At 35.6% G+C, this 22,116-nt stretch overlaps 1 protein-coding gene and 1 non-coding gene across 2 annotated transcripts in view; both read left to right on the top strand.

Moving 5' to 3' along the window:
- MDGA2 (MAM domain containing glycosylphosphatidylinositol anchor 2) overlaps positions 1-22,116 on the top strand; it is an 884,707-nt gene that overhangs the window by 622,437 nt on the left and 240,154 nt on the right. The window contains exon 7 of the mRNA XM_061158404.1: positions 16,419-16,748. Coding sequence (XP_061014387.1) covers positions 16,419-16,748 — 330 coding nt within the window. The remainder of the gene's footprint in view (positions 1-16,418; positions 16,749-22,116) is intronic.
- On the top strand, positions 11,699-11,770 carry TRNAW-CCA (transfer RNA tryptophan (anticodon CCA)). Its single transcript has one exon. It is a non-coding gene; the product is annotated as a tRNA-Trp (tRNA).

A 22,116-nucleotide genomic window follows, 5' to 3' on the forward strand; every position in this document is an offset into this window, starting at 1 on the left:
GTATGCATACCTTTAATGTATTCCTAGCCTTATTGTCTAATCATTCCTTTAAGAAGGAGTTCAGAGCAATTCTTCAAACACAAAAGTCATTGTTTCTGGTAAATGTGTCCTAACACTGTAAACTGGCTTATCGCCAGTGACTGTCTAAGTAATGCAAACAGTTGATTTGACATGAGAGATAAATTGTGAGCCCATTTTTTTTTTCTTAAGATGCTCAGCATTTTTTACTTCTTAAAGTGGTATTTTCATTGGGTTTCAGTAACATGTTGGACCTCTGTCTTGTTCTTATCACCAAGCATCCCACTATCCATCTTTTTACAGAACTTGAATCCTAGTTTGGCTTATCTTCTTTCTACTTTCTAGAAGTATGTGAATCTTACATCTATGTCAGCTAACAAAGCAGATATTTCCATATAACCCTCAATATATAACATCTGCAACACCACCCGCCCTCCATGACCACCAATGATAACCTTGCTGGGTCATTCTCATAGTCTGTGAATGTGCATTTACTATTGCATAATACTTACTGAATACTATCTGGATTTATCTTTGAATTGAGACTAATACCTATGTACCTGGGTCATACTCCTTTGGTTCCAGAATGCGTGATTGCTAAGTTGCTTCAGTCATATCCAACTCTTTGCAACCCTACGGACTGTGGCCTGCCAGGCTCCTCTGTCCATGGCAGTTGTCCAGGCAAGAATACTGGAGTGGGTCAACATGCCCTCGTCCAAGGGGTCTTCCCGACCTAGGGATTGAACCTGCGTCTCTTATGTCTCCTGCATTGGCAAGCAGGTTCTTTACCACTAACACCACCTGGGAAGCCCTTGGTTCCAGAATAAAATGATGTAATTAACAATCCTGTAATTGAGGGACAGATCAACAATGAGTTCAGTAAATTACATTGTTATGGTCATCTTAAGGATGTGGTTATAATGCTGCTTGTTGTGTATTTCACTTATGCAGATTCATAAGATAAATTCTACTCAGATCTCTGGACCAAGAATATTTTCTGTTTGTTGTTTGTTTGTTAGGAATTGGAGTATTTTGATCTAATAGATACAATGAAACATGAAATTAGTGTTTTCCTCTTTGCCTTTGTTCCTGTAAAGATTAGAGCCAATTTATAGCCCAAAAAGAATTTTATAGGATATAAAAACATTTCTATACCACCATCATTTTGATCTTAACTCATTTTCTTATTTGCCACAATTTTCTCATTAAAAAGAGGGAAGGAAAATTATAACATATATTGCTAAAGTTTGCTTTAAAGACGTCTAGAGCAAGGTAGGGTGTACTTTTTAAAAGAGAAATATTACACATTTCTCTTTATAATATATATATTAAAGTTTTAGTTTTAGAGTCAGTCTCTTCAGACTTCATTTCAGCAGTTCTGTCATCTTTTGGTTACTCACAAATCCAGAGTCTTGTCCTGTGGCTTATTATCAGAAATCCTAGACCCACAGGGCATTAAGTATTAACTAGGGCTTGCCACATTGGAGGAAACACAGCTTTATAAAGGGATTAAATTAACCTTCCTAACTCTCAGATATACTTTTACTCATGTGATATTTCATCTTTGAACAATCTACTACAATGTGTGTGTTGTGAACATAAACATTATTTTCTTTTCATTTGAAACTTTATAGCAATGGATTTCCTAGGCTTATTCAGTTTTCAGGGCTTCCCTTATAGCTCAACTGGTGAAGATGCTGCCTGTAATGCTTTATCTACTTCAGTAATGCACAGGACTGTGGTATAAAAGACCACGATGATGTAAAAGAAAAATTACATCAGACACTTTATAAATTATCAAAGACAGCGATATTAAGACTGTTGCAAAGGAGTCAAGGCTGTTGCAAAAGAGGGGAGAGATAAAATGTAGCTATGCTGAAACAAAACAAGGTTTTTAAATGCAGGGATGAGCTACTGGAAAAGTACAGAAGACTTTAGAGGGGAAGTTGGTCAATGTGATTAAGCCATCTGTGCTTGCCAAGTTGTTTTATCATTTTCAAACTTAGGCTCCTACCCTCCTATAGAAACTGGGAGCTAGAAGTACTAGCTCTTCTGATGATTACAGGCATACCTCATTGTGTCGAACATCACTTTATTGTGCTTCCCGGGTATTTTTTTTTTTTTTTTTTTTTTACTTTTTTACAAATTGGAGGTTTGTATCAATCCTGCATTGGAGGTTTATGTCAATCCTGCATTGAACAAGTCTATTGGGGCTTTTTTTTTTTTTTTTTCCCAGCAACATTTGCTCACTTTATGTCTCTTGTGTCAGTTTTGCAATTCTCATAATATTTAAAACTTTTTCATTATTATTATATTTGTTATGTTGATCTGTGATGTTACTATTGCAAAAGAGTTGGGACTTGCTGAAAGCTATGGTGATGATTAGCATTTTTTATTTTTTTTTGATTGGCATGTTTTAGCAATAAAGTATTCTTTAATTAAAGTATGTACTTTGCTTTCTTAGACATAATGCTAAATTGCACACGTACTAGACTACACTGCTAAGTCACTTCAGTCGTGTCTGACTCTGTGCGACCCCATCCCTGGGATTCTCCAGGCAAGAACACTGGAGTGGGTTGCCATTTCCTTCTCCAATGCATAAAAGTGAAAAGTGAAAGTGAAGTCGTTCAGTCATGTCTGACTCTTCGCGACCCCATGGACTGCAGCCTAACCAGGCTCCTCCGTCCATGGGATTTTCCAGGCAAGAGTACTGGAGTGGGGTGCCATACTAGACTATAGCATAGTGTAAACATAACTTTCATATGCACTGGAAAACTGAAAAATTAGTGAGTCCATTTATCAATATTTGCTTTATAGTGGTGCTGTATCTCTGAGGTTAGTCCTTTTTAAACGGATGGCTCCTAGCTCCTTGAAAAAGCCATTTCTGGCTTATAAAATTTGCATCTCAAAGGAGCAGAAAAGTTGCTCTACCACTGGAAGTTTTCTAAAGGTAAATGCTCTCAGAGGAAAAGGAAGACTGGGGCCTAGAGTCAGGACAAAACATGTCTAATGTTTAGTCACACTGCGGGGAATGTTTAGTTGGCTTTGTCAATGGTGTTGACATTTCAGATTCTCACAAGACAGGTTACAATTTAAGATAATATTTATAAATTCGTAGTAAATACAGGTAACTTTCACCTGATCATTCAATATATTTAGGTTAATCACCTTGCTGTTTACTATTGAAAATGAAAGAATAGATTCAAATGATTAAATAATTATCATAATTTAAATGGAAGGTGTGTGGATCTTGTTGCAATCTTTTGTGTGTCAAGAAACAAAACAAATGACAATCTCGTATGCCTAACCGTGGGCAGCAAATTAAAAGGTAGAAAATTAAATAAAAATATTGTGGTCTGCAATTATGACAAAGTAATTTATAAAAATCCTTTGTTTCTCAACAAAGACTAGCTTTACCAAAACTGTTCAAAAGATAAAATTCAAATGAACTAGAGAACTAGGACATGGTTCATGAAAATTGTGATGCATGTGTGCAAAGTCAACTAATTTATTTATTTTCTAAATATTATATTTCCCTAGTCATAGAAGTCTGTAGAAAGAATTTTCAAGAAGGAAGAAAGAATAAGTAATGTAAAGTGATATGAAGTACAAAATACAAGTAATACAAAAACATGGAGAAAAACTGGAAGATATCTTTGTATTAATTGAATAAGAGGTTACTGGTAACCTTTGAGACTTCAGTGTCAGAATAGCACCAGTGAAAATCAGTGTGTGAACTGCCCACCGGCATGAGTGCATTTTGACACAAGGAGACAATTGATGTTTCATTATTATTTTTTTTTAAGAAGATTGAAACAAATAATTTGTAAGATTATTCATTTTAGGAATATCTTCTAAGTTTCGATGTGATCTAAACAACTTTCTACTCTAAGATTAAACCTCATATTGTCAGGGGAGTGTAATCTCCTCGGTTCTATCTCCTCACAACAAAAATTTGAAGCAAGACGTTAAAGCCCTCTGAGTGTCACGGCTCTCAGATAGACCGTGTTATAGCTCTCGGACAGATCAGTGTTACAGCTCCGTGTTACAGTTCAGTTTTATTTATAAAATAAAAGGAAAATACATCCTCGAGGCATGAAGGCATGCCAACCCAAAAGACGCGAAGAGATGAGAGAGCCCCGACACTTTGGCTCCTCTTTTTATATGCATTTTCCTCCCCCGGGCCTGCCCTCTGTAAATTGGGCTAGCCAAGAGTGCTGTTTGTTCTACCTGAGGTCCTCAATCAGGTCCTTGGGCCTTCCTTTGTTCTATTTTCCTGGGCTTTTCCCTCCCTTTTCTTTTATCCACCGCCAGTCTGGACTCCTTTCCCCTATTCTAACTACCTAACAACATGAAAGAGAAAGTATTGAAATTTCAGAAGAAAGCGTATAACCTGGCATCAGGGTATGGGGAGAAATATTGGTGAGTGGGCAGGACCCTTCTGGAAAGGAGAGGGTACAGAGCTTATGAGACAGAAAATAAGGAAAGCAAAAAAGTAATTTTTTTTTGTTTATTAATCTCATTATTTTCTTCCAGTTTTCACTACTACATAATCAATTCCATAAATATTAAGGATGTGCTATTTTCTCAAAGACTTCAAAAGGTTAGCACAGGCCTTTCTAAGTTGCAGTTCATGTTATGGCTGTTTCTAGTCCTGTTTTTCAAAATTAATAAAAGTATAACTCATCTTAGATTCACTCTTCTCATAGTGAATGGGTATATTTAGTTTGATAGAAAATGTGAATTCAAAATACCTACTAATTTTTAATGACATAGGATGTGTAAATTGGGCTCATTAATATTCTCCTATTCAAATAACTAGTGTAAGATATTATACTGTGTCAAATACCATATATATAGTAGCCATACTATGAAATGACAAAGAATGTTCAAACTACCGCACAATTGCACTCATTTCACATGCTAGCAAAGTAATGCTCAAATTATCCAAGCTAGAATTCAACAGTATGTAATTGAGACTTACATATGTTCAAAATGGATTTAGAAAAGGCAGAGGAACCAGACATCAAATTGCCAACATGCATTGGATCATAGAAAAAGCAAGAATATTCCAGAAAAACTTCTGCTTCACTGAATACACTAAAGCCTTTGACTTTGTGGATCACAAAAAACTGTGGGAAAGTCTTAAAGAGATGTGAATACCACACAACCTTACCTGCCTCCTGTGAAACCTGTGGTCAAGAAGCAATAGTTAGAACCAGGCATGGAACCACAGACTGGTTCAAAATTGTGAAAGGAGTACATCAAGTCTGTATATTTTCACCCTGCTTATTTAACTTATGTAGATCCAACCAGTCCATCCTAAAGGAAATCAGTCTTGAATATTCATTGGAAGGACTGATGTTAAAGCTGAAACTCCAATATTTTGGCCACCTTATGTGAAGAGCTGACTCATTTGAAAAGACCCTGATGCTGGGAAAGATTGAAGGCAGGAGGAGAAGGGGACAACAGAGGATGGATGGCATCACTGACTCAATGGGCAATGAGTTTGATTAAACTCGGGGAGTTGGTGATGGACAGGAAGGCCTGGCGTGCTGCAGTCCATGGGGTTGCAAAGAGTTGGATACGACTGAGCAACTGAACTGAACCTGAACTGAAGAGTAAGAAGTAAAGTGAAAGTCTCTCAGTTGTTTTTTACTCTTTGCAACCCCATGGATTGTAGCCTGCCAGGCTCCTCTGTCCGTGGAATTCCCCAGGCCAGAATATGGGGGTGGGTAACCATTCTCTTCTCCAGGGGAACTTCCCAACCCAGGGATCGAACCCAGTTCTCCTGCATTGCAGGAGGATTCTTTACCATTTGAGCCACCAGGGGATCCCTATATGCTGAGTAAATCATGCAAAATGCCAGGCTGGATGAAACATCAGCTGAAATCAAGATTGCTAGGAGAAATATCAATAATATCACATATGAAGGTGACACCACCCTTATGGCAGAAAGTGAAGAAGAACTAAAGAGCCTCTTGATGAAGGTGAAAGAAGAGAGTGAAAAAGTTGGCTTAAAACTCAGCATTCAAAAAACTAAGATCATGGTTTCCAGCCCCATCACTTCATGACAAATAGATGGGAAACAATGGAAACAGAAACAGATTTTCTTTTCTTGGGCTCCAAAATCACTGCAGATGGTGACTGAAGCCATGAAATTAAGACACATGGTCCTTGGAAGAAAAACTATGACAAACCTAGACAGCATATTAGAAAGCAGAGACATTACTTTGCTGACAAATGTCCATATTGTCAAGGATATGGCTTTTCCAGTAGTCCTGTATGGATGTGAGAATTGGACCATAAAGAAAACTGAGCACCAAAGAATTGCTGCTTTGACCTGTAATGTTAGAGAAGACTCCTGAGAGTCCCTTGGACTGTAAGGAGATCAAATCAGTCAATTCTAAAAGAAACCAATCCTGTTATTCATTGGAGCAACTGATGCTGATACTGAAGCTCAAATACTTTGGTCACCTCATGTGAAGAGCCAACTCAAGACCCTGATGCTGAGAAAGATTGAAGGCAGGAGGAGAAGGGGTGAAAGAAGATGAGATGGTTGGGTGGTATTATCGACTCAATGGACATGAGTCTGAGTAAGCTCTGGGAGATGGTGAAGGACAGGGCAGCCTGGCGTGCTGCAGTCTTTGATATTGCAAAGTGTCGGACTCAACTGAGTGACTGAAAAGCAACAATACTATGAAATTATTTGTCTCTACTTATGACATTATATGGACACTTTGATAACTTTATAGCTAATATATATTTCTCCTTAAGATAGGGCTAAAATGGTAAGAATGGAAAAATACTAATGATGATAGTAATAATATTATTTTAATCCACTTCCTTTTCTCCTCTCAAGAAAGGGCTTATATCTAAAAGCAAAATTTATGACGCCTAAAAGATTTTTTTTACTTTAATTTCTACTCAAAATACTTACCTGCAGTTATTCTGAGCAAGGACATTTAAAAGAGAATTAAAAATTCAACCATACTTTGCTTAAACAATTTGAATGACTAACTGCAGTAATTAGCTTTGAGTAAATTCACAAAGTAAATAGAGCCTTGATACTTCATAATTAAATAGAACGACCAATTTCCTTTCAGCATTTAACTCTGCATTCAAATTATCAAGGGTGCTATTTTAAACTACTTTTTGGAAATGGGTGTAATGATTTTTTTTTTGTTCTTGCATTATTAATGAGCTTTCATTCAGACTATAGATTGGCAATATTTATATAAAAGAAATGAGTATAAGAATAGCAAATAGTACATAAAAAAAAAGAACTTCTTCCTCCTATCCATCTTCTAGAAGTTGTAATACATGTCATAATAACACTTTAAATACTTTTCATATAAACATAAGGTATAAATAAATATATGTTATTATTTTTTCCTCAAGCAACTGAGCAAGACTGTATTTTAGCTTGTATCAATAATTGCAACTTATACAGATGCTAACACATTTCATTCCTTTTTCATGACAGTTGGATATTTCAAAATGTGCATTTCCAAGATAGGAACAAACTGATAATTCAGTTTGAAGAGGTCCTGGTGGCTTGGGAAAAGAAAGAACCACACTAGTGTTAGTTCAGATACTTTATTACATGGCTTTGAAGTGTGTTTTGCAATTCATTGTGTCATTAGAAACAACTTAAACAAATCAAGATATTTACCTTTTCCTTTATTTTTTTTTCTAATTATAAATTTTATTTTTACAAGAGAATTGTATTGTGTCTATCATTTTGTTGTGCTTATAATGGAAATGCCTATAACAACAATGGAGTCTAATGTTAGAGTTGCTTTAATGGTTTTCATCAGATAATAGATTCTCTTACTTTATCCTATGAGATACTAGTCCTAAAAGATAAGATGTTCCACAAGTAAAGGATTTTTATTAATATTATTAACCCCTCTAGGAATATTTCCCCTTCATGGATCACAGTCTTTTCATGGTGAAGGAGCTTGTGTAACTCAGTGAAGCTATGAGCCTTGCCGTGATGGGTCATAGTGAAGAGTTCTGACAAAACGTGGTACACTGGAGGAGGAAATGGCAATGCACTCCAGTATTCTTACCATGAGACCCCCATGAACATTATGACAGGGGTAATCCAAGTCTGTTTCCCAACCACTAGTGCCGAAGAAGCTGAAGTTGATTGGTTCTATGAAGACCTACAGTACCTGTTATAACTAACACCAAAAATAAATAATAATAATAATAATAATAAAATAAAAAAAGATGAGTATTTTATCATAGGAGATTGGAATGCAAAAGTAGAGACACAAGAGATACCCAAAATAACAGGCAAGTTTGGCCTTAGAATACAAAATGAAGCAGGGCAAAGGCTAACAGTTTTGTCAAGAAGACTCGCTGGTCATAGAAAACACCTTTTTTCATCAACCCAAGAGATGACTCTATACACGCACATCATCAAATGGTCAATACTGAAATCAGATTGATTATGCTTGCCTGGAAAATCCCACAGACAGAGGAGAATGACAGGTTACAGTCCATGGTGTCACAAGAGCCGACACGACTTAGCGACCAAACCACCACTATGCTCTTTGCAGCCAAAGATGAAGTAACTCTATAGTCAGTGAAAAGAATACCTGGACTGACTGTGGCCCAAATCATGAGCTCCTTATTGCAAAGTTCAGGCCTAAGCTGAAGAAAGTAGAGAAAACCACTAAGCCTTCTGGGTATGACCTAAATCAAATCCCTTGTGATTAAATGGTGGAGGTAATGAATAGATCCAGGGGATTAGATCTGGTAACAGAGAGCCTGAAGAACTATGGATGGAAGTTCACAACATTGTACAGGAGGCAGTGACCAAATCCCTCCCAAAGAAACGAAAATCGAAGAGCGTAAAGTGGTTGTCTTACAAATAGCTGAGGAAAGAAGAGAAACAGACAAGGGAGAAATGGAAAGATATACCCAACTGAATGCAAAGTTCCAGAGAATAGTGAGGAGAGGTAAGAAGGCTGCTTAAATGAACATGGCAAAGAAACAGAAGAAAACAATAGAATGGGAGAGACTTGAGATGGCTTCAACAAAGCGATATCAAGGGAACATTTCCTGCAACGATGGGCACAATAAAGGACAGAAATGGTAAGGAACTAACAGAAAAAGAAGAGATTAAAAAGAGGTGGCAAGAAAACACATAAGAACTATACAAAAAGGACTTAATGACCTAGATAACCACCACTGTGTGGTCTTTCTCGTAGAGGCAGAAAACTGTGAAGTCAAGCAGGCTTTAGGAAGCATTACTACAAACAAAGCTAGTGAGTGTGACAGAATTGGATTTTTTAAAAGCCTAAAAGATCGCTTCTGTTAAAGTTCTGCACTCAGAATGTCAGCAAATTTGGAAAACTCAGCAGTAGCCATGGAACTGAAGAAGGTCAGTTTTCATTCCAATCCCAAAGAAGGGAAATGCCAAAGAATGTTCAAATTGCAGTACGATTGTGCTCATTTCACATGCTAGCAAGGTAATGCTCAAAATCCTTCAAGCTAGGTTTCAACAATATGTGAACCAAGAACTTCCAGATGTATACGTTGGATTTAGAAAAAGAGCAAGCAGAGATCAAATTGCCAACATCTGTTGGATCACAGAAAAAGCAAAGCAAATTCAGGAAAACATCTACTTCTGCTTCATGAATTACACTAAAGCCTTTGACTGTGTGGATGACAGCAAACAGTGGAAAATTCTTCAAAAGATGGGAATACCACTTTCCCTGCCTCCTAAGAAACCTGTATGTTAGTCAGGAAGCAACAGCTAGAACCAGACATGGAAGAACTGACTGGTTCAAAATTGGAAAAGGAGTACATCAAGGCTATATATTGTCACATTGCTTATTTAACTTATATGCAGAGTACATCATGTGAAAGGTCAGGCTGGATGAATCACAAACTGGAATCCAGGTTGTCAGGAGAAATATCAACAACCTCAGATACGCAAACGATACTGCTTTAATGGCAGAAAATGGAACCTTAAAGAGCTTCTTGATGAGGGTGAAAGAGGAGAATAAAAAAACTGGCTTGAAACTCAGCATTCATAAAATGAAAATCATGATATCTGGTCCCGTCACTTCATAGCAAGTAGGAAGGGAAAAAGTGGAAGCTGTGACAGACTTTATTTTCTTGGGCTCCAAAATCACTGTGGATGGTGACTGCAGCAGTGAAATTAAAAGATGCTCGCTCCTTAGAAGAAAGGTATGACAAATCTAGACAGTGTATTAAAAAGCAGAGACATCACTTTGCTGACAAAGGTCCACATAGTCAAAGTTGTGGTTTTTCCAGTAGTCATGTACAGATGTTAAAGGTGGACAATAAAGAAGGCTGGGCACTGACGAATTGATGCTTTTGAACTGTGGTGCTGGAGAAGACTCTTGAGAGGCCCTTAGACAGCATGGAGGTCAAGCCAGTCAATCCTAAAGGAAATCAACCCTGAATATTCTTTAGAAAGACTGATGGTGAAGAGTCAAATCTTTGGTCACCTGATGCAATGAACCAACTCGTTGGAAAAGACCCTGATGTTGGGAAATTGAAGGCAAAAGGAGAAGAGGGCAGCAGCAGATGAGATGGTTAGATAGTGTCACTGACTTAATAGACAGGAATTTGAGCAAACTCGGGAGATAGTGGAGAACAGAGGAGCCTGGTTAGCTGAGTCCGTGGGTGGCAAAGAATCTGACACGACTTTACAAATGAACAAAAAGAATATTTTAATGTGCACATTAATATATTCAAAGCTCTGTGGAAAAGCAAAAATTTTACTACCATAGTCAATCCTCAAATTTTATTTGTTCTCTTTTTGTTCTTTTTTAACGTGATTTTTATTAACCTTTTTCGAAATCATATGAACAAGCCCTTTTGCATGAAATTCCATCTCCTTTACAAAGCAGGGATAAGTAACTGATACCGTGTTTGCAGCTGATTTTCTTGTACCGTTGTATGGATAGGACACAAAGTTAGCTCTTCAGTAAGCGTGATAGAATGAGGTCTCCTGAGTTTTCTGTACATTAGTACTGTTATCTCATCAAATATATTTTGCTCCCTAAACAAAACCCTTGAATCCCAGAGGATATTGAGAATTTTATTTTCTCTATCCTGTTTCCCCCTTGCATCTTAGGACATAAGACTACCAAGCAGGAACAAAGTTAACACAGACAGATCAGACTGAATGGAAACAATTGGAATCTGTAAAGTCAAGGCTGTAAAGTTGACAATTAAGTCAACTTTAATCCGTTTTAATGAAAACTGTTAAATACTAACTTTAACAAGGAACCAAGGAACCAGGTTCTGGATTGGGGACAAAAAGGAGGTGGTTAGGCATGGGCCCAGTCCCCAGGTGTTCACAATCTCTTTAAGAAAACAGGTAGGCATTTAACTATATTAAGATGGATTATTCACACGTGTGTGTTAGGTTGCTTCAGTCATGTCTGACTCTTTGCTACCGTATGAACTGTAGCCCGCCAGGTTCCCCTGTCCATAGGATTCTGCAGGCAAGAATACTGGAGTGGGTTGCCATACTCTCCTCTAGGGGATCTTCCCAACCTAGGGATCGAACCCCCATCTTCTACATCTCCTGCATCAGCAGATGGGTTCTTTACCACTAGCGCCACCTGGAAAATCCCCAAGACAGATTGTATCTACTCTCATTTACTATTGCAGATTGCTTTGGGCTTCCCTGGTGGCTCAGAGGTTAAAGCGTCTGCCTCCAATGCAGGAGACCCAGGTTTGATCCCTGGGCTGGGAAGATCTCCTGGAGAAGGAAATGGTAATCCCCTCCAGTATTCTTGCCTGGAGAATCCCATGGACCGAGGAGCCTGGTAGGCTACAGTCCCCAGGGTTGCAAAAGTCGCTCGACTTCACTTTCACTTTCTTTCTTTGCTGATGTAATATGTTTCCAGTTCTTTATTTAGCTAGCATCGTGTGGGACTAGCAAGTACCTTTTTCACTCAAATATATTCATTATCCTTTACAGAGAATACATGAATAGAAGATCATTTTTTATTTATCTGATTACACTATTAATTTTCTCTAGATCCATTCTTCTTAGCAACATTTGTCAGTGTTTCATGTTGACTAGAATCCTACTGAGATGATAATAAGTGATGTATTTAGAGGTTTTTAGCTCATTTATCTACTTGAAATGATGGTCAGTGCTCAATCTGTGTCTTACCATCCTTCTGAAACAGATTCTTAGCAGATGTTCAGAAGTTGATAACTGATGTTTCTTCTCTCCAGTGATGCTTTCTCATTAATATTTAAAACATTTTGAAAATGTTATTTAATATTCTTTTTTGTTCAAGTACAAATTTTAATATGCACTAATACGCATTGTATAACTCTTGGAACATATGACAAACAATTAGTGCATTTTATCATTTTAAATCTATAACTCTAGACAAGATATAATCCCACAGTGCCCCCATTGTCTTTATATGCATACTGTCTTCCTGGAAGCCATGAGCCTAGACTTCTCCAAAGCCACTGGTCTTTAGCTCAAGGATAAACTCAAGAAGTAATCTAATTTTAAATAATTGAAGTCTGCCTTGGAACTTTAGTCATCCACAAGCAAAAATCCACTTTTCTCTCTAGGACAAGGTCAGCAACAAGCCATACCCAGATCTTTGCAGTGGGCTTTCATTTATACACTGGTTTCATTCTATTCAGAAAGTACCTTTGTAAATCTCAAAGTAGAGGGCTTCAGTGAGTGGAATTGGAATGTCCTGGCAAGTAATATCTGGAAAGTGAATGTGGGCCAATTGTATTCAGTTCTCACAATGTTATGAAAGGGGGCTGTGGGCTATATTGCACACAGTTTCTAAGCTGATTATCCAGAACAGAGGCTCAGCTTGATGCCAGTTCTTTTACATGCATTGCCAGACTAAACAAGTACCTTTTGAGGTTCATCCATCACAATTTATGATACATTAAGCTAAATCTAATGTTCTCTGAAGCTGGTGTTAGGGGATTTTCTATATTCAGGCTATGAAATTGCATTTGGGGAAAGGGATTTCTCCTCTCTTTCTCCATAGAGTTTCTTTAGTTCTACAGAGTCTTGTTATGTCTATTGCAGCCCTGTTATATTCTGGTACTAATCGCAGATTGATTTTAAGTATTTGAAATCTTAACTGGTAGCAGGAAATGACTTTAAATTAACATTGCATGAACTACTATAAATTGTTCACTGAAAAAGAGTGTTTAATTATAAATGAAGAAATCTGTTTCCCAGTTGATTAGCTATATTAAACACTTTATATTTTCAAAGATCTACACTATTGTTAATAAGCTATTTCTCACAGTGGGTCTCAGAGGGAGTCTAATACTATCACCTCCTATTTTTATAAATGATGCACTTGACCCGTAAAAATTAGATTGCCCATACTGGACCACATAGAAATGAAAAACTGGAATGGGGTTTCAAGTTCTTAATGTACCTGTGCCTAGTTAACAGAGCTATGCTCTTAGTTTTCTGAGCACCTAAAGTAAGTTACAAAATTAAGTAAATTTGTCAGATGGCTACACACATACAGACATACACACACACTTTTTTTTTTTCCTTTAGAACATTTCTGTTCTGTATGTAAAACAGTTATTTTGTTACGGAGTAATATAAAACAAACTCAAAGAGCTAGCTCCCCAGTCAGTTGACCCACGCTGCTTATTCCTCACCATTTGTTCATTGCCACACTGACCTGTCCCTCTTGTCCCTCTCAGAGTTTATCATTTGAGAGACTAATATGATTGACTTTGGCCAAATAGTAGAATTGTCTGATACTGAGATCAACAAATATTTGTGGCAAGGAGTTCAGTCTTAAAGTCTACTTGGTCATATTGCTTTCTATTAAAAATATAATTGCATATCATATTTAATTTTATTTATGAATTGATTATTAAATTTATAATCTTTAATATTTTTACTTTGAATTTTAAAAGTTCTCTCTCATGAATAAAACAGTCCAGGATGTATAATATAGATATTGATACCTTGGTTTTTTATCAGTGGCTTTTGAATTGTTTAGTAGTTTAAATCTTATTTGTCTGAGTTTGCAGTTCTCTCAACATCAGTATCCCTTTAATATGTCACTGTACAGAGAACAGAGCTAGAAAACAATAGCTACCTCATCAATAAATTTTAATCATTGAAACATCAGGGTTTTTTTTGTGGTATTTGTATATGATAACCAATTTAAAACTTTGGAGTGGAATTTATCAAAATGTACCTCCATATGAACTTATTAATATGTATATAATTTTTTATCTTTGAAAGTTATGTATTATCTGTTTTGTAGTTTTAAATGTAGGTTTATTATTTCTCTATAGAAACAGGATAAAGACAATTCTTACCAAATGAAAGGAAACTTTGGTTTAAATGTTGTGAATGCTAATGAAAGTAAATGCCCCTTGACATACTATGTTTTAGGTCTATTAAATATAAGAAAATGACATTCTGTGATCTTATAGTTTTGTTTGTGCTGTAGAACTTCAACTATATTTGAATTATATGTGCACAGTATTTCATATCAAATGTAAGTAGCCAGATGTGGAGATTTTTTAACACATTTCCCTTTCTAGATGTAAAGTCACATGCTTCAGTTCCTTATTAAAATATATATATGTGACTCTACATAATGAATTACATAATTGCTCCTGATTCCATCCTAGAGTCATGTACTGATAAAGTTATGGTTGGAATAAATAAGGTTCATCAGTTGCATTTGGAAGATGTAACAACCAGTAATATAAGAACCTGACTTAAATATTTGTCTTCTGGTGATTTTGTTAAGACTGAAGCCTTGTGCATTTTCTAAACAATATTTTGGAGGCTTCTCCTCTGTGGTTCAGACTTCTTTAAACTCATTAAACATTTCATATCTTTTTAGACATAAGTATCATATGTACAGGTTAGATAGATTGAACTATAAATTATGAATACACAATTTGCCATATGTAATGATGAAAATTATGTCTGTTTTGTTCACCTCATATTATAAGGATCTTGCCAGTGCCTAGTTCTGAATACGAGCCCCATAAATATTTCTTGAATAAAAAAAAGACATACAAACACCTTTGTGATATTCATTTATCTCTTCTTATTAAGATACAAACAAGAAAGCAGATGAAAATACTTGAGGCTGAAAACTAAAGAAAATTAAAATATCTCTTTATGATTTAAAAATGAATTAATTTCTAGTGTATTTTCAAATAGTTCCAAATCCATGGTATTTCCTGGCCTTTTTTGAACTGAGGAAAATCAAGTTAAACTCAGGAAAGTCTACCCAGGATGCAATTAGTAGGCCTCCATTATCTGCAGGTCCTCTAAATTCACAACATTTTTGCCAGTGTCATCATATATTTAGGTTTAATGGTAAAAGAGAATGAACACTATTTTATTCTGATAATTATGTTTCAGTGCATATGCTCCGTTTCATCATATAGGCATGATGATGTTGGAGAGGGGCATGGATAGGGTATTGGGAAAGAGAAAAATGTGTACATAAGAGTATTATTGCAATTAAAAAAAAAAAACAACAAGCTGTATTACAAACTGAATACCACAGGATCATTCAAAGTTCGGAACGGAAGCCCTTAAGAAAAACAACAGGTGCTGTTCTGGAAGTTTCCGGTAGTCATGATTGCTGACACAGGCTGTGAGAACAGCAATGACCTTAGACCCGGAAGGCACTGCTGTTAGGATACAAACACAGCATGTTTCGCAAGCCATCTGCCAAGAGGTTCTTTCAGCCATCTGCATGAGATAGCCAGTAAATGGTTTCTACTGAAGACATCTATGTATGGTGGAACAGAGCTATCATAGCCATTTTTTTGAAAAAACATTTTTCTTCAATATGAAAGTGCCTCATGAATATGAAGTGATGTGGAGTAACTGAATTCTTACCAAACTAGTTTTGGTCAGTGTGTGAACAGAACTTCAAAATTTTCTTTATTATGAAATTTTCACAGTATTTGAGTTATTTGAAAAATGGTGCCATATTAGGTATGACATAGGTAAGAAATTGGGCTTAATGATCCAGATAATTATTTTTAATTCTAATACCTAAATGACTTTAACATATTTCATCATTTGTTCAAAATTCAAAGGCAACAATCTTAAAGTATCATATATAGATTTAAAGCATTTTTATATTACTGGAAAGTATTGTCCAATTTATAAAAATCCATTTTAGAGTCTGTAAGTAATTTAGTTATTTAGATTGTTTCTAAATTACCTAAAAGAGTTTTATTAATATGCATACTACTTGGAAATTGAAGAAACATATATACATTTTATTTTGTTTTACTTTATTTCAGACCAGAGATGACTACCTATATATAGTGAATTAATCCCTAACATTATGAAAGTAACACTAATTACTTATGGAATTTTTATGTTTTAGCATTAAAAAAAGGACGATTTTGGATCACACCAGATCCTTATCACAAAGATGACAACATCCAGATTGGGCGTGAGGTGAAAATATCTTGCCAAGTAGAAGCTGTTCCTTCTGAGGAGTTAACATTTAGTTGGTTTAAAAATGGTCGTCCATTAAGAAGTTCTGAGCGGATGGTTATTACGCAGACTGATCCGGATGTCTCCCCGGGAACGACCAACTTGGACATCATTGATTTAAAATTCACGGATTTTGGGACATACACATGTGTGGCATCTCTGAAGGGAGGCGGAATATCTGATATCAGTATTGATGTTAATATATCCAGCAGCACAGGTAAGAAGTATATTTATGATTTAAAAGATGTTCACATTGAGAACCTTTTTTTTTAAAATTGAATATACAAAATTGTCTTCAGTCAAGCTAAGAACATTCTTATTTTCAAAGTTTCCTGAAACTAAAATCCTAACATTCTGAATGCCCAATAAATATCATGTTAAGAGAATTTGAATTTGATTAGATTTAGATTTACACGAAGTTTTGTTTAGATTTACATGAGGTTTTACAGAAATAGTGCACATAAAATTAATAGTGTGGGCTATAATAGATACAAACTTCTGGATTAGATGGTACCAGGTTTTAAATTATTAGCTAGGAACTCTTTGTAAAGTCTATAATTATATTCATTGATAAAGTTAAATACCAAATGTTGAAAGAATTGGGACAATGTTCATAAAATTGAAACAAACAGAAACTATTTATTCCTAAGAATAAAATACCAAGAGATAATTTCAGTATTAAAATATAAGTTATATAAGAAATATATTTTCCACCAAGATAAAAAAGATAAACATGTTAAAACTGTAATCAGATATGACTGTTTGTAGACCCTTATGTTAGTATCTCTTCACAATAAGAATGACTAAATATAAAAATATATTGGAGTGAAATTTCTTCTACTAAGACCGAAAATATGTTATCAATTTTCTCTCAATCAAATGAACATCCTTACGTGAGGAAAATTGCGGGGCTTTGGTATGGAGAACATATTAGCTTAATTCTTAGGATGTTTTGAAGCCCTGCGATTTTATGAACTGCAGTGAGTATGCGTTTGGAGAACTCCAGTGTAGCTTTATTTGTTTTGACAGCTTGTTACTAGATTGAGTTTTAATTTAGAATTTTCATATAATCCGAGGGTGAGTAATATGTGTTGAAAACAAAGAGCACAAATGTAGATTGCAAACATACTCTGTTTTGAAGGAATTAAAATAGTCAACGTCTTCTTTCCAGTCAGGCAGTATTTTGATTGTTGTGTGTTAACAGATGGACTTGTGATTTTGTGTCTTTTCATGATTCCAAATTGCAATACACGCTGAATTTACTTTACTTCTTAAGGGATATAGTCCATACTTCAGGGTGACCAAATGTGCTTGCTTTTCATCATTCTAGATCATTTCTAAGGAATATTCCATTCTAGGGTGATGGATGGTACTTGTGTTTGGAAAGATGTTCTTTACTAGGTAACAAACAAACAAAAACCACAACAATAACTACTTTATTCAAAATTAGTGCTATCCCTAGGAGATGGACTAATTTTAGGGTATATAAGGAAATCTGTTGATATACTCAGTCATTATTCATTTATGTATTTATTCAATCAGCAAATAGTCATTGAATGCCTACATCAACATGATAGGGGACACCCGATATATGATAATTCCTATAAGAATAACAACAATTTTGTGAGATCTGTGGAATTTGTCCTTATTTATGAGAGACAGTTTTCAAGTGTTCTACATTCAGTCATGACCATTGCTTTGTTTGTTTGCCTGGTTTTTGCTTCTTTCTTTTTTGGAACTGGTGAGACAAACTCATATGCAAAGAATCAGTGTTCTTGTCCAAACAGAGCACAGTCTATATACAATTAAATTTAGAGAGAAGAGGGAGGAGAAAATGGAGAGGAGACAGGGGCATTATATAATTATTCACCAAATGAGTCCTAACACTCATTTTTATATAACCTAATAATATTGCCTATTTGAAACTATGTATTGTAAATGACCAGCATTAATTTATGAAATTTCCAAAAATTTTTCCAGGAAAATGCTAAAAGACAATCAGAGAAGTAGAAAACACTCAAAATTGCCTCTTAGTAATAAAAATGTAGTTGTAATAAAGTTTTTTTAACCATTATCATTTTGTCTGGTCACCAAAGGTGATAATACCAAAAATAAAGGAGATATATTTTTGTTTGTTTGTTTGTTTCAAACATTTTATTTTCTATTGAAGTATAGCCAATTAACAATGTTGTGGTAATTTCAGGTGAGCAGTGAAGGGTCTCAGTCATACATATATATGTATCAATTCTCCCCCAAAGTCCCCTCCAATCCAGGTTGGAACATAACACTGAGTAGTGTTCAATGTGCTATACAATAGTTACTTGCTGTTTATCCATTTTTAATATAGCAGTGTGTAACTTCCCCAAATGACCTTCCCCAAATCCCTAACTGTCCCTTCCCCTCCCCTGGCAACCATAAGTTCGTTTTCTAAGCCTGTCTCTGTTTTGTAAGTAAGTTCATTTTTATCATTTCTTTTTAGATTCCACATATAAGGGATGTCATAGGATATCTCTAAAGGAGATATGTTAAATCGTTTACCAAAACATTTCCCTTTTCTGCCCTACCCACCACAGACAGACCTGGTTGTCTGTCCCCTCACTTGAGTGGAAACTCCATGAAGTCTGGGAACTTGTCCGTATTGTTCATTGTTATGATCTCAGCCTTTGGAACATTACATGGCACTTAGAAGATAATAAATAATTATTAAATCAAAACAATAAACTAATTTGTGCATGTAGCTTTCCCTTTAGGTTTGTTTTCCTCCTCCTATTATTACCTTCCCAAGATAGACATTTGGTGCCTGATCATATAGTTCTGATCATATAGTTCATATAGATCATAATTCCTGATCATATAGTTCTTTACTGACTTTAAGAAAAGTCATTCTAAAGACCAATTTATACTATGATTTAATGTGCTATGACTCTCAGGGACAGGACTGGCTCCATAATTTGTCCAGTGAAAAATTGTTAAGGCGTATCCCTTGTTCAGAACTTGATAAGAATTTCTTGATGGCAGTATCAAAGCATTAAACCAAGTGAGGAGGCCTTTCTAAACTTGGCTGCACAGGTGACATGCTTGCAGGGCAATCTGTTCAGGGAATTGTATTTTGATAGAGATCCACAGAAGATGGTGTTTAAAGGATAAGTCACTGAAGGAGATTACATATTCTGTTTTCATGCTGAAACTGTATTGGATGTTTCATTTTGCTTACAGTACAGTAGAATACCAGAGTGCAACATAAAGATCTGTAGACCAGAGATTGTGTGATTCAGTTGTTATCAATAAATATTGTATTTATCCCTGCAAAGTAGGGAAAATACTTAAAGAGTGCTTTGATATGAAATATAGAGATATTACTGGGAAATAGAGTTTGAACAAGCTATAGCATGCAGAATGCTATGATGAATGGCATCACTGTCTTGATGGACATGAGTTTGGGCAAGCTCCAGGAGTAAGTGATGGACAAGGAAGCCTGGCGTGCTTCAGTCCATGGGGTTGCAAAGAGTCGGACATGACTGAGTGATTGAACTGAATTGAATTGATAGCCTGCAGGAAAATCCTGAACTATATTAATTCTATGAACCATATAGAATTCAGAAGAAATTCCCACAAATTGGGTGAGTGAAGTCAAAGAAAAGGAGACTACTGTTTAGACGTAAGTACATATGTGAGGTCGTTTTGCATTTTGTTAATTATTGCTAGTTTAGGGAATTTATAATTGTTTTTTCTTGATAAACTGTGTATATGATAAATGTAAGCAAATTTAGGATGAAATTTTAAATTTAGAAAAATCTGAACCTTTGTTTTCCATACAGAATCTTATATTGAATCTTAGTTGTTACCGTGTTTCAAGATACATATGTGAAATTCATTAAGTTGAGAATGAGGTACCATTAAGACATTTCTGCCTAATAGATTGAAAACTGTTTCTTTAAATGACAGAACTGCATTTCTAGATCTGCTTTTGAGGACTTTAATATTGAAATATAAAACATCTCAGGAAGGTAAATCCTAGTTTACAGAATCATTAATATTTTTAAAAGACAATGATTTGACTAAAAAAAACTTTAAAGAGATAGGCTCCATGTGTTTCAGAGTTTGCCTCCTGCATCTGATTGAACAATGAAAATTATGATATATGTGATAATAGATTATGTCTTCTCTTTACTTTAATTCCTTATTAGAAATATTTTTTTCCTCCTGGTCCTACAAACATGCAAATTGTTTTATTATGAGTGTTTGTTGTTCTGTCACTTTAGAATTCATGTTCCTCGCAAATTCTTTTACTGTGTTACTGCTCCGTGTGTCTGGCTCTATGTCTCTTGGTGACACATAATCGGCCTTGCCCATTGGGAGCTTACAGTCTAAGTTGTCAAATTACTTAGCTGTCAGATGATTTAAAAACTAGGCACAAGATATAGTAGAATAGATACTGTACTTAAAGTTTGATTAGAGTTCTGTAGGAATCGTGAATGTTTTTGTCAACACTGACAAAATGTTGGCCCAGGAAAATTCCACAGAAAAACAATATTTGAGTTAAATCTTGATGGAAGTAGCACTGTGACAGTGGCGGTGAAGTGAGAATACATTTGGCAGAATATACAGGATGAAGGAAGTCCCAGAAATACTATGTGATTATTGCTTTTTATGTCGAATTAATATCAGCTGATACTAATATAAGCAGGTTTTATTGGTTTATTTTATTGTTATCTTTAATGAAGTATATTTTATGTATCTAGACTACAAATACGGGCTTCCCTGGTAGCTCAGACGGTAAAGCGTCTGCCTACAAGGCGGGAGACCTGAGTTTAATCCCTGGGTTGGGAAGATCCCCTGGAGAAGGAAATGGCAACCCACTCCAGTATTCTTGCCTGGAAAATCTCATGGACTGAGGATCCTGGTAGGCGACAGTCCATGGGGTCTCAAAGAGTGGGACATGACTGAGCGACTTCACTTTCACTTTCAGACTACAAATAAGTTTTAAAAAATATTTAGTAATCGCTGGCAAGTTCTTAATTAAAAAAATGAATATACTGAAATATTAATTGTAGCAATTAAATCTTATAAAATGAAAATCTTTCACATACTTGCTGGAAAATGCACAGAAATTTTAGCCTAAAATTTTGGCAACAGTTAAAATAATCCTCAAAATATTATCACTTATCTGTTATACATTTATGTAAGTATAAATGTTATAGATTTTCAATTTTCAGAGGGCTTGCTGAATAAGGTTCCATTGCTTCCTGTAGTATTGTTCTGCATCAAGTCCTTTGGTGCTCCTGAGCTTGCATGTGTTCCTTTGCATGACCTGAAAACTTGTAGGTTTATACTAAACTTTGAAGCCTGCATTATGCCTAGAAAATACAGTGAGCCTGGTGATCTGTGGAATTCCGTGGTGAGACATCTGGTGGGCAAATATAGCAGAAGACTCAATACAAATTTGATGACTTTTTCTTTTTTCTCCTCTGTTAAAGTAGAGGAGCATTTTAAAAAGCCGAAAATGGAGCAGGATTTAGAGGATTAAACTGGAGCTAACAATATAAATATAGGTGCACAGGGAAGGGGACAAATTGAGAAAATTA

The sequence above is a fragment of the Dama dama genome, chromosome 12 (assembly GCF_033118175.1).
Source record: "Dama dama isolate Ldn47 chromosome 12, ASM3311817v1, whole genome shotgun sequence".
Classification (NCBI taxonomy): Eukaryota; Metazoa; Chordata; class Mammalia; order Artiodactyla; family Cervidae; genus Dama; species Dama dama.